The sequence below is a fragment of the Cyrtonyx montezumae genome, unplaced genomic scaffold (assembly GCF_038088225.1).
Source record: "Cyrtonyx montezumae isolate F1298 unplaced genomic scaffold, pur_monq_1.0 scaffold_8, whole genome shotgun sequence".
Classification (NCBI taxonomy): Eukaryota; Metazoa; Chordata; class Aves; order Galliformes; family Odontophoridae; genus Cyrtonyx; species Cyrtonyx montezumae.
In genome coordinates, this window is record NW_027072089.1 from 92,004,116 (window position 1) to 92,017,901 (window position 13,786).

The 13,786-nt window shown below is 34.4% G+C and overlaps 1 protein-coding gene across 1 annotated transcript in view; it reads right to left on the bottom strand.

The window, feature by feature from the left end:
* Positions 1-12,277, bottom strand: part of CNTNAP2 (contactin associated protein 2) — a 677,682-nt gene extending 665,405 nt beyond the window's left edge. Inside the window, exon 1 of the mRNA XM_065752999.1 lies at positions 12,178-12,277. Coding sequence (XP_065609071.1) covers positions 12,178-12,271 — 94 coding nt within the window. The 5' untranslated portion in view covers positions 12,272-12,277. The remainder of the gene's footprint in view (positions 1-12,177) is intronic.
* Between the last annotated feature and the right edge of the window lie 1,509 nt (positions 12,278-13,786).

Here is a 13,786-nt window from a genome sequence, read left to right on the forward strand (position 1 = left end):
CAAAAGAAAGAACTTTAGAATGAATTATGAAGGGTGGTAAAAAAAAAAAAAAAAGACAACTTTTAGCATGTGGACCACTCTATTTTACCAAAGGGAGAGCAGCAAGTTGCCTAATAATATCTGCTGCTTAATAATGTCACTTAAGAAATGAAAATGTTGATGGAATTCATGGATGAGATCGATAACTTAACATCTTCTTCCACACCCTTCAATTTTATTAGATAAAGGTGATCATATTTTCAAATGAAAAGTAGGTCAGCAAAAGAAGGCCAGTTTCTGTGAGGCATTCAAGAGAGGCAAAAGTTTGATTTGTTGTTACTGAATCAGTTTCCTTTGAGGCTTATATCTGTCAGTTTTTTAAAGGGGTAGAATAAAGGAATTATATAATTTAAGACTGTTTTGTTTGGACGTTTTTTAACATGGGTAGTGGTAGACTTCGTCAACGTACTCCACAGTGAAAGGAAAGCAAGCCTTCATATTTTGCTAATATGCATTGTACTTTTAAATAAACTACTTTAAAAGGAACAGTAGTTTATTGTCTACACAAGTCTATTCATGACAGTCATAGCACTTATGTCAAAAATTTGTCATCTTTTCCATTCTAGTTAATGGTTTATTAAAAGAAAAAAGTCTACTCCATTAAAATTCTATTCATGAAAGGATCACAGTCCAATACCTTCAGCCATTTTCTATAATTTACATATCCGAATTTCAGTTAAATATGACAGATATAAGTGAAACTCCCAGTCTGCTCAGTAAAGCTTTCTGATGTTAAAAAGAATGAAATGTACAGAACTAAAGTGTCAGCGGCAAAATTATATTTATCTGTGTTTATTTACACAAGATACATAGAAAGTAGCATTATGATCAAAGTCAGTTTTAAAATAGAGGGTGACTGATTCACTTGAAGTACTAAAATATTTCAAAATATTTGCAGTATATCCTATTATGAAGTCCCAAGTCATTCAGTTAAAGGGCACTGGTATGGTAAAATATTGAAAGTTCAAATTGCCCAGAAAAACTTAGGATACCTTATGTTTTTCAGCTGTAAAGGATCATTTTTTTTCATCAAGAATACCTACATATGGAAAAACAGAAACTTACAATTCAAAAAGTTACCGGAGAAAAATATCTGCTAACTAGACTGTAACTGAGAAATGTCAAAATAAAATGCAATAAATTCATATTTCTGTTACAGAAAAATTACTCCATTGGAACTTTACCAGAATTCAGTGTAATTACTGATCATGTACCACTGAAAAGCATGTGAGAATGTAATATCTATATAAAAATTTTGAACAGAAAATAAATGTAATTGACTGACTGCGCCATGACAAAAAAAAAAAAAAAAAAAGAAAGAAAGAATTCAATTAAAAGAAAATACTAAATATGTATGAATGATTTTATACACTAAAGTATCCAGTTAAGTTTTTGGTGTGCAACAACCATATGTTATATCTCATTCCAGACTTATTGGATTCTTCTCCTGCAGTTATAAGACACTTCCATGGAGACAGTTCATCAACTTGCCTCTAGAAGCAATAACCAGGGAGTTCCATTTTCCACTACAGTACAGACCAACCATTCACAACTATATTCCAAAGGTAAACAACAGCTGCCATACAGTCACCAACACAAGCACTGCCTTAGATCTTACTGTTACCATTCCCCAAACTTGCCAGGATGCTGTGTCCTCTCATAGCCCTTTTTGCAACTCCTAAGTCACCAAACTTGTTTTGCTTGGGGAAAAGAAAATTTAGGTTTATATTCCTATACTCAGTAGATACCAAGACAAAATCTTGTTTCCTACGTGCCAGAGTGGCTCAAATTTAACATTATCAAGTGTACACTATGGACACAATTATCTTTTATCTGAAAGTCTGGCAATGTAGTATTATGAAAAAGGAGACCAGACTCAGTAGAAGAACTTGTAAGACACCATCACTCCCCAGTGAACATCTGCATTTGTAACACAGGGAAAAAATATATTCTCAGTATTCAGCTAACATAGGATCTTTAAAAATACAACAAATATCAAACTATGTTCCAAACTCATTGCTAGGTGAGAAACGTGTCACATTTCTTATATTCAGTTTCTGATTTCCATTTTGCCTAATTACAACTGATCTTAAGGAACTTATTAAATAATCTGTCCCTGCCTGAGCAATTTCCCCTGCCACAGATGGAATCACATAGACAGCCTGAAGAAGTAGCTAAAATCAGATTTAATTCCCTTAAGACACTGCCCTCTATTCAAAACAAAAATTGAGGATACATCATTATATATTACCAACAAAATACATCAGATCCCTTGGATGATGTTATTGCCTGTATGTATACATGGAAAAAAAAATCTGATTTCAAAAAGTTTATGTCAGTTATAGTAGTTTATTTTTTTTAGTTGGATGCAACTATTCCTATACTATCACAAGCAGTTATTTGAAAATAAAATGTTATCACCTAAATATATGCATATAACATTTTAATCAAATAATGATACATTTATATCATAAAAAGGTCATTATCATCAACAATATAGCTAACAGACACTTCAATACTCGTAATATTATTCAGTTATAACACCTGAACAGTCATTTATTTTGATTCTTATATATGTTAATGTGTATGTTGCCTCATTTCAGCAAAGTATATAATAAAATCTGTGTATCAAAAATTCAGGAATATTTAGATGACTTCAGAAACTTATTACTCAGCTTTTTTTAAAGACATTTTAAAATATTTATTTGAATACAGATGTCCTACTGATTGTGGCCTTGAATAGAGATCTTTTTAGTCTTGTAGATCTTTCTCCAAATGCATTTTTTCTGCGTATGTGTTTCTAATATTAATGATATATTTTGGATTTCTTTTATAGTGATATAAATCCAGTAGTAGCAGTAGTAGCTAGACCTCATCAGAATTTTAGACTATTGATTTTTTTAAGAATAATTTCAAAATCATTGAAGATATGTCTGAACACTTGAGGAGCTGTCTGATGTTTGGGGAAAGAAACAGTTACTCCAATCTTCAAAGAAGTGCAAGAAAGAGGACCCAGGCAACTACAGGCTGGTCTGTCTCACCTCAGTCACTGGAAAGATGATTGAATAACTAATGTGAGCCATTTCTAGTCACAGAAGACAAGAAGTCATGAGGAGTAGTCAGCGTGGATTCATCAAGGTAAAGTCACACCAACTTGGTAAACTTATATGATGAACTGATTGTCCTGGAAGATGAGGAGAGAGCAGAACATATTGGCTACATATACTTTAGCAAATATTTATTCATTGTCCAGCATAAAATTCTTATGGGCTGAATGAGCAACCCAATAAGTGAACTGAAAACTGGCTGAACAGCCTGGTTAAGAGAATAGTGATCACCTGATAAATTCTAGATGGAAGCCAATATTGGTCCAGCCCTATTCAATATCTTAGTTGATGGTTTTCATAATAGAGCAAAATGCTCTCTCAGCAAGTTTGCTGATGACACAAAACAGCAGGAGGTACTGATATTTTAGAGGGTTGTGCTACCATCCAGAGGGAACTAAACAGGCAGGAAAAACGGGTCCACCGAAACTTGAAACCAGACTATAGTCTCAAAATGAAACACAGGAGGTGCCATCTGACTGTCAGGATTTTTATTTCTTTTTTTTTTTAATTTTGAAGGTGACTTGAAAAAATTGCCAAAGGAGGTAGAAAAGTCTCTGTGTTTAAAGATACTCAAAAGCTGTCTGGACACAGTCCTGAGATACTTGATGTAGGTGGCCCTACCTGAGTAGAGGTTTAAGCAAATGACCTCCAGAGGTCCCTTCCAACCTCAACCATTCTGAAATTTTGGATTCTATAAATCAGAGTCTAAGAAATACTAAACAAATAAAATAAAAAGGATACAAGGCTTAATTTATCTATGCACAGAAATCACAAGGCTAATCACAGAGAAAAAGAAATCAAGTTTTTTTTTTTTGTTGTTTGTTTGTTTGTTTAAGAGAAAGAAATAATAAGAAATAAAATGATCCCTACCAAACTATGACTTTATTCAAGTGGCTAAATTGTTAATCATAGAAAACACCAAAAACATACAGTGTTAGGAAAACAAACAGTAATTCATAGTCAGATCTCAGTGACAACAAATTGATTTGCATTCCAATAGCAACTGAGGAAGATTTTAAATAGCAGCTAACAAGGACAGACAGTTTTAAATCAGGAGAAGAGAAGGCTTCTGAGAACTGTTACTGCTGATTTTCAGACACCCTAGAAAAAGTAAAGATGTTTCAGAAGACTGAAAGAAAGTATGCGTTGTCAATAATGAAGAAGATGAACTGTGTAATTACAAACTTCATCAACTGACATTGACCCTAGAGAAAGTTGAAGAAACTGAATAATAAGAATTCTAAGGAAATAAATAGAATTTAGTACAAATGAACATTGATTTGTAGACAATAGATCTTTTTGAAGCACTCCAATGTTTTGAAGGGTTATTTTTTCTTTTTTGTTTTTCTGTGATGACAAATTTAGAAGACATCAAATTTACATATTTTAGCATTTATGTCTATTTCCACATATTGCAATAGTATGCCTTTATAATTCTGAAGGTGTTTGAAAGGCAGTGTACAAAATTTTAACAAACACTGATAATTCTTATGAATGTGACATGCTAAATGTCTTAGAGTAACTGTAGCAAAAGGAATGAATGTTTTCTAGTGAGAACCACTGCAATTCTAATTTTCAGCCCTTCACTGTTTAACATCTTTATTATTGACTTCCAGTAAAATATATACTCTTTGAAGCTAAAGATGACTTTAAATTTGCATGTGTCTCAAGCTTGTGTCATCTAGGTCAGCTGGTATAAAGAAGCATTACATATTTCTATGAGGCCATGAGTAAAGTCATGAAGATGGCATAGTTCCAGAGAGAATTCTGTGCTGGGATGAATTGGAGCAAAAACTCCACATGCAGGTAGAAGTAGTAACAAAAAAACCACATCATTGTAGCTGAGATCAGCTATTCTTATTGGCCTTTTAAGCTATGAGTATGCAGGTTTAGGATCATGATTCTCTCACAGAATTCTTTTGAAGCAGACTTTCCCATATGTACAATACACTACACTGGCTGAAAATTTGAGAGGAAATGTTTTTGTATAATTACAAATAAATATTAATAAAAACATTTATATATATATATGTATATATTATATATGTATATATGTATGTATATGTGTGTATATATGTATATATATATAATTATATATAAAATATATTTTTTTAAGGACAAAAAAAAGAAAAGATATCTTAATGTCACTTATAATATCTGATTATATGATTTAACACGCTAGGATTAGGACAGAGCAATTAAGCAGTAAAGAAATTTCAGTTGAATTATTACATGTGTACCCAGCTTTCAAGTACGGATGAATTAATCAGGAATCAGTGAAGTTTCAAGCTCAGCAAATTACTTGATATGGTGATGAATCAATAAAAATCTTACAGAACTGTGTAGAGTCACTGGAGGGAAGGGTAGAGGGAGGGCAGAAAGATGATTAACAAAATGAGAAAGAAGGTACGTGATCAATGGCAAAGAGATTACAGAGTAGAAGCAGAAGTTTGTGGAGGTATGTGTTTCTAGAAGAAGACTGAAACTCAGTTGGATACCATCCCATGCTTACAGAGAGCTCACCTATCATTTCTAACTTCCTGGAAATACTGATTAAGAGGCAGGTAAGACATACGTCATATAACTGACACTGCCCAGTAGTATAACATTTTTTGATGCTAAGGGATTTGATTTAGTAGTTGGGTAGGGATAGTCATAGGAGGATGGTTGGACTAGATGATCTTGTAGGTCCTTTCCAACCTTATGAACCTCTGAACCTATGAACCTATGATGTATAACTGAAGGAAAGCATATTAGTGTACACTTCATTGAACCTTGAAAGCATGTAGCCAGCAGAAACTGCACTGTGCAGTCTATGTTTCTGACTCAGTTTCTCAAGAAATAAATTTGTCTTCTAATTCTAACTGCTGCTTGCTGGGACAGCTACTCCCTCTCACCCTATTCCTGTGTAAAGAAAATATTTTACTGTCTCCATTTGAGATGCAGCTACTCTTTTTCATAATTAAAAAAAATCATTAGATTTAATAATTATAATAATAAGTAATTCTTAATTACTTCCCTTTAAAATGATTTTTCAAATATTCTAAATAAATAATAGATGCTCATCCTCATATATCACATTTATTTGTGGCATAGAAAATCATTTGGCTAAATCTGTTTTGATACACTATGGCTCCTAGACAGTAGTTCTAGCTGTTGGTTTTTTTTGTTGTTGTTTTGTTTTGTTTTGTTTTCAAGCATTTAACTTTTTAACCTAACATCAGTTTTTACTGGTACAAGTACAAAACCAGCAATGAAGATTCTAGCTATGTCATGTGGATCTTACTGATTTGTTTAAAAGACACACTAAAAAAAATGCTGATAAATATCTACATCAAGTTTGAATATATATTTCACTCCCATAGAGGGCTAAGCATTATTGCTTAACAAATGTCTGAATGAGCCTTCATAAGGGATTGTAAACCCAAAATATCACTTGAATTTTGTGGAAGAAGGAGACAAATGTGAAAGTCAATATCCCTTTTTTGTTCTGAATTATCAATCTTTAAGGAACAAATACAATTGCTACTACAGCATTGCACGAATACTGAAATAGTTTCTCAAGCTGAAAAGACCTCAGCTTTGTAAAGCAATCTGTAAAATTGCAGAGCTATAAAATAATAATGTTAAGTTTTTTCAAAATGTCAATCATGGTCTTGAGAACATCTTTCAATCTATGATTAATTCTAATCTTGAACTGAAAATGAATCAGAAGAATTTTTTAATGATTACCAGAATTTCCATCACCTGTCACATTTAGAAAATCATCTTATTCTGTAATTAGTTGGTGGTCTCAGAATAGTTACCAACATAACACCAATAAAGTAGCTGAACAGAAGTGTGATAAAGGTAAAATCCATATGGGTTCAAAGAAGAATTTTTAAACATTTCTATGGTGTTAGGGCCTGAATGGTGAACTTTTCACTGACTGAAAACATAACCACATATTTCTTTAAATCAGTGGCACAGTTTCTATTTACTTCAATGAGAAAAGAGCAAAGACAAAAAACTGCATTAATTGCTCCACAGACGAAATTCTTTATCATTCAAAGGATACATTTTGAACAGATTTTGGAAATAGTGTCTTGATCAAATTACCTCTTTCAAAGTATTGCCACAGTTTTCTAAAATTTTAAAGATTTACAGAGTTTCACCTGATGGAGGAGACTATTCCTGCTCCTCCATCATTCTCTGTGTGAAGTGATAGAAACCATACATACACTTTCAAGTCTATGTACTTCTGCAAAACTTAGGATGACTTTACATTTAGGGAATACAGGCATGGGCAATGACACGCCTCCAGATTTATCCAGTTATCCTTTATATGATCTATTGGTCAAATTGCTCAGAGGTGAATCAGCTTCTAAATATATATAGAAAAACAAAAAACAAACTAGAATTAAAGCTATAGTTTACTGTCACAACCACATGAAGTAAAATTTTTCAAAAGTGATAAAATTGCTTCTGTAAAAATATGATGGCAAATCAGAAAGTATTTTTTATCTCCCTACAGAAGACAAAGCCACTTTTCACAGAGACAAGTTTTCTGTTCCTGGTCTTTAACTACACTTTCAAACCTTCTTTCAGACCAGACCACTTACTAAAGCGTCTTTTGTACCTTAGTTCATATTACTGCAGCAAAAGGAACTCAAGCATAGAACAGTTTTTCATACATTCAATGACATTTATAACTGATTATAACTGCTCACAGGATGCATTAAACTTTGCATCTGACTTTCTGTATATAGACAAATGTGTGCAGTCAGGCAGTGTTGCACAAATGTAAATTAAGGATTCTTTGAAATTTTGGCTTTTCACTCCAGTGTTGGCCTTAGCTGCTGTTGCTATTTGAGAAAAGACAACTGAATATTTATTAATATTTTATTAATATACAGAGTTCTAGTGAATGTATATTCATTTTAAAGGTCACCCTGAACACTGTAACTCAGTTCTGTGTCACTTAATAACTAATAAACACACTAATTTCTATTTTGAATGTTAGCTTTACATGAATATTTACATGATTTTTTTTCATGAATAATAATTCATGAAAATTTTAGTCTAGTTTGTATCTAAAAATATTCTAAAAGTAAGAAGAACTTTAATGTTAAGAAAATGTATGGTCTTTGGATAAATCTGTGCCCTTGGTTGAAAGATCAGTTTATTTGTACTTTAAGACCCTGGGATACAAAAGATTATTAAAACTTTAACCTAAATAAAAATGTTTTGGTGCATTTGAAACTAAAGTCTGTGGGATCTCTGATGTAATATTCACACAAAAAGAGCTAAAATAAAACTAATTATTTGTACATAACCAAACTCAAGAGGAATTCACTAGATTTCACATTATTTCACAAAGTGACTGAAAAATTATCTGGAAGAAAACTGTACCTAAGTGTGCATTTAATAGAACATATGGTCCTTACCCACACTTTCTCCTTTCAACATTTGAACACCATGAACTGGAAGGATAAATTCTATAATCCTAAATATTTAATGATTTCTAAATCTCTGTTGCCATGCTGTACACTGCTCTCCCAAAAGGGGCATCACCTCACATCACATTTAGTTCTTTTCCTAATTACCCAAGCAAGTACTAAATGAAGAAAATCTGAGTAACATATATTCAAAGGTAAAATATGCATATTTTCACTTTTCCATGAATGTTAATGATTCATTACACTTTTTTCACTTTTCCACAAATGTTAATGATTCACTGTACTTATCCATTATTCAATTTCTACATCAATTATTGTGAAGGTGCAGTTGAACTTCAATGGTTATTTAGGACCTACTACAAAAGCACTGAAGTATCAGAACTATAAGTGAGTTTTAGTTGATCTGTGTTGGTTAGGTCTGCATTACACATGAACATAAACATACACATACAAAGGAAAACAAAACAAAAGAAACAAAAAAACCCTTAGCTGTGAAGGGAATGTTTTTTATTGTTTTATGAAGTGTCAGGCAACCCAGTGTTCAATTTTCTTGACATTTTCTTTATTAATAGAAGGGTACAAGTGGAAGTCAGTCTTAGCCTTATTCTTATCCTTTCCTGTTTAAGCCATGTAGACTATAAAGTACTAAATTTGTATTTTCAGTATTATTTTTATCTTGTGATGACCTCTCCTGGTTAAGCTGTTCATTATTCTTTGTTTCAGAAGTCATGAGATTTCTGTATGGTTATTCCAAAACCAAACAACAACAACAACAAACAGAAATTGTTGCTGAAACATGAAAATCATAACTATTGATAAAATCTAAAATGTTATCTGAGTATCTGTTATATTGTATGTCCACTGTACATAAAAACAGACTTTCAGCATTCACTTTGCCTTAAAAAACTGATGAGATTCAGAGTTTACAAATTTATCACATTCTGAACCAAGAGAGAAGTACTCAGAGATGTCATTTTAACAACAGTTATAGACTTACTGACATCACAAATTAGTCAAAAATTTGAGATGCATTATCATAAGTGATACCCAATTCTATTCTTTCCAAAAACTACGTTTTTCTCTGTGAGTACAAACAGACTGCAAGAAAATAATGAATAGCAACCTCATATTTAGAGATTAATAATTCAGTGTACGTCTTGAATCTTATATATGTTCTAACATATACTGAAAATAATGAACTTCCTTTTGTTAATTACTTCAAACTAAAAAAAATAGCAATACAGGAAGTACACATACAAGAAATGTACATCAATTATATTTGACACTATTTTTAAGTCTTTGAGAATTATTATCAATATGATGTTCAAAATCAACTGAAAACAAAAGAATAAACAGAATATAAATTAAAAAAAAATACACCTTCATGCATTGTCTAATCAAGAAAAAAATAAATTAAAAAAAATAACAGTAATGGCATTCATGAACAATTGCATACAAATCACAAACAACAAAATATGCAGCATTTTAATCAGTGTGTACATCAAAGTGTGCAACAATAACCAGTTAAGTGGTGCACTAAAACACTGTAATATAGGACATCAGTTCCTACTGTGGTACCACTTCCCTAGCATTGCTGAAGCTTTGAAAAAAAGATTCCAACCATGTGCATTCCCTCTTCTGAAATTTCGAGGCTGACATTTACTTCTAGCTGTTTGTTTTCCCATTAAAGAAATCTGATTTCCACTTCATTTTCAGGAGTCAGAAATTAATGCTATAGATGACATAATAATATGAAGGAATCTCTGAACATCTGTTAAAAACATCTTAAAGATAGAAATGTATATAGCTACATTTTAATTAACACTATATATAGTATTTATTAACGGAATTTCTGGTTACAGTAATGTAGCTGTTAACACTAGATTCATAACTAACTTCTTTGAAAAGTTAAACATTCTTTGTTAGATAATCAGATAACCTCCTATGGGTTGTTTTCAAATTAAACTACAGTAATTTGCTACTGAATGATAGAAATAGATACATAAATAAATAATATCAAAATCCTTTACAGAAAAACAGAATGGAGAATATTAGTTTCCAGGAACAGATTTCTGACAAGTTAAATCATATTGTTGTATGTATGTGTATAATCCTATCATTCAGATCTTGAAAAGATCTGTGAAGAAATAATATACGTTATTTCTAGAAAAATTGTATAGCTATTCAAGAATAAACAATAATCCTTAGTGTTTCTATGTATTTCCTAAATTAAAGGTAAAAAAAAATTAAATGAAGATCCCATAGTCTCTCAGACCAAGAAACAATGCAGGCAGTGCTGTACGTTTTCTGTAGACATGTAAATAATTATTTAAGTGCAGGAAATTCTGGAGCAATAACAGTTTTTATTTTTTCAGTATATACCAGATGATAACAGATAGGAACCTACAGAGAAAGTAACAATGCTACTAATTATTGCAAGCTCATTTCCGCCCCCAAGAGAACAAATAAATTAGTTAGATGATCCTGCAAAGGGATGTATATACTACATACCTATGCAGTATATGTTACATTCTAAGACAGTTCCCTGATTGAACAGTAGAATCAGCTCACATTCACAAGTACACAATTCTTACAGATCTATCTGTAACACTCAGTACATTTCTTTCCTCTATAAACAGTGACAGAAGTAAAAAGTGTTCTCTATTTTTGATGAATTTACAAAAATGTAATGCTTCAGTATGTATTTCAAAAATACTCTGCAAATGGAAGATGCTTTACATGATCAGAAGAGAAGAAACTAAAAACACTGACATCTACCTGCAAACATCTTGCTGGAAACGACAGATCAGTACAGTGTTAAATGGTTTATCTAATATACATTGAAATCAACGAATAGCCTGATGTTTTTCACACTGATAGCATAATTGGGTCCTCTTTAGGTGTTTCATGTACTGCCAGTCTAAAGTTCAGCATTTCAGCTGATATTTGAACATTTTACTTCCGCTTCTGCCTCCCTAGGAGGGCAGTTTCTTCTCTCCTCTAAAACACCTTTGCTCATATTACTATGGGAAGCAAAACTGCAATCACAGAAAAAGTGGCCCTGGCTCAGTTCCATCTCATCAACTTAACAACATTCTTCCCTCTTCAAATTAGACAAAAATTCCTTCTCACTGGTCCTTAAAATAACACTAGTTAGGAAAACTGTTCACATCTCCTTTTATTCCTCACAAAATTGTGGGAACAAATTACATCCAAATGCAAATTGCATACCTTGTGAGGAAGATAGGGAAACAAATAAAACAAACAACAAGAAAAATAAACAACCAAAAATGGCACCAAACTTTGAACAGATTGCATTCAATTGCTTTTCATCTCTGACTTCACTGCAGAACGAGGACTGTATCACAGAGCAGGTCTTTCAACTCTCCACACAAGCTATCACTAAAATAATCTGTAAGGAAGGTTGATGTGACAGTATCAACCCTCAGTGTACACATACACAGGGAAATACACAAAAAATCAAACACAAGATTAACCACCAGAGATAAAATAAACAACCTCCCAGAACTGTGAAAATTCCCCCCCTGCCTTATTGTTGAGTTGAAATTTTGAATGCTTCTTAGAGTACTTACGAGCAGGCAGAGTTGTCCTGGCTCTGCAACTGATGCTGCTGAAAATCCAGAGGAAGACAGCTGCCCTGCAGCCAGCACAGGCAACCACAACCATCTTTCAGTTCCTGGCTTCCTGTGCTCCAAACGCCAGACGTAGAAGATCTGTTTTTCTCCACTATCTCCTTCTCTTTGCTTTTCTTTCTCGGAGGAGGTGGCGAGTAATTAAAGGGGGCTGGTTTTACACTGGGGTAGAAGCCAAATACCCTCTTCGTTTGCTCTCTGGGTTTGCAGCAGCAGAAGGTCGCGGTTCTTTCCGTTCTCTTGTTTCTCTGCGTTTGTGTGCGTGTGCCTTTTCCGACGAAGGGGGAGGGGGAGGTAGGAGGGGAAGGGGGGGTGGGGGGGGGGAGAAACTACGAAGTATCAAGATTCGCAGAAAATAAAATGCAATTTCTCAAAAGCTGTGGGAAGCGGGGGGGGGAGAGAGGGGACAAGGAAGGGAAAGGGAGATGGAAAGGAAGGGAAGGGAAGAGAGGGAGGAGTACAGAGCTGCTGATGCTGCTGTTGACGCTACTGCTGCAGCCGAGCCCTTCTTCCAGTACAGAGCAGCGCTGCTGAGAGGATCTCCCTGCTCAGATATATATATACAGGATGTGCACATACAGGCAGCCGGGAGCCAAACACAGAGACACAGGGAAAGGGAAAGGGAGAGGAAGAGAGGCAGGAAAGACACTCCCACAGCAGCGAAGCAGGCTCAAGAGCCCCTCTCCTCACGTATTCATCATCTTCTTGCAGGAGGAAACGCAGTCACCAGCAACAGCCTACACCCGCCAGCCCGAAAACAGATCAGAAGGGAAAATCCTCTCCCTAGCGCTGCCCTCCCCTTTTTTTCTGCTTCCTCCAGCTCCTCCTTCTCCCTTGGCGCCCCTCCGGCCTACAGGATCCTCCTCGTCTTCCGCTGGTGCTTCGGAGCTGGAACCCCGAGACCGCTGGCGCTCTGATGACGCTGTCCGCAGTGCTGAAATAACTCCCCCGACTCGGCCCAGGGTGGCAGTGACACCCCCCGCGACCTGCTACTGCCTACTTCCTCGTCGCCACTCCCCTGCGCACCGAGATGGTGGCGGCTCCCTAAGCACAATTCTAAGGAATCTGAGCCAGGGAGGAGAAGGCACGTCCTCAGAGCAATCCTAGTTCTGGTGGCTGGGCACCACTGTGACTGCAGAGAGCTGTGGTGCAGAGCCTCTGAGGAAGATTTGTTCATTCCATAATTAATTCTTACTCTGAGAATGAGCCAGAAGGCAAGCTACATTAAAGTATAACCATGGTTTTCACCTACAAGATATTATTGAACTAACCTGGCCATATCCTGGCCTGATGGTTTAGGTGTTTTACTAGACTGATTTCTCTTTTTCATCCCACCACATCCCTCCTTCAGCTGTCTTTAAACAGACTGATGAGGCAGTTATCATCAGATATGGCAGAATAATGAGGGTTGGGAGCTATTTATGGATTATTACGATTAATCAATTAGGTAAAAAAAAATTGAAACAATTATTTATCTGGTGTTATATAGAGATTATTTACCTGGTATTTATATATAAAGAAAGCTGAGAAACCAAGAGGCATAATTTCT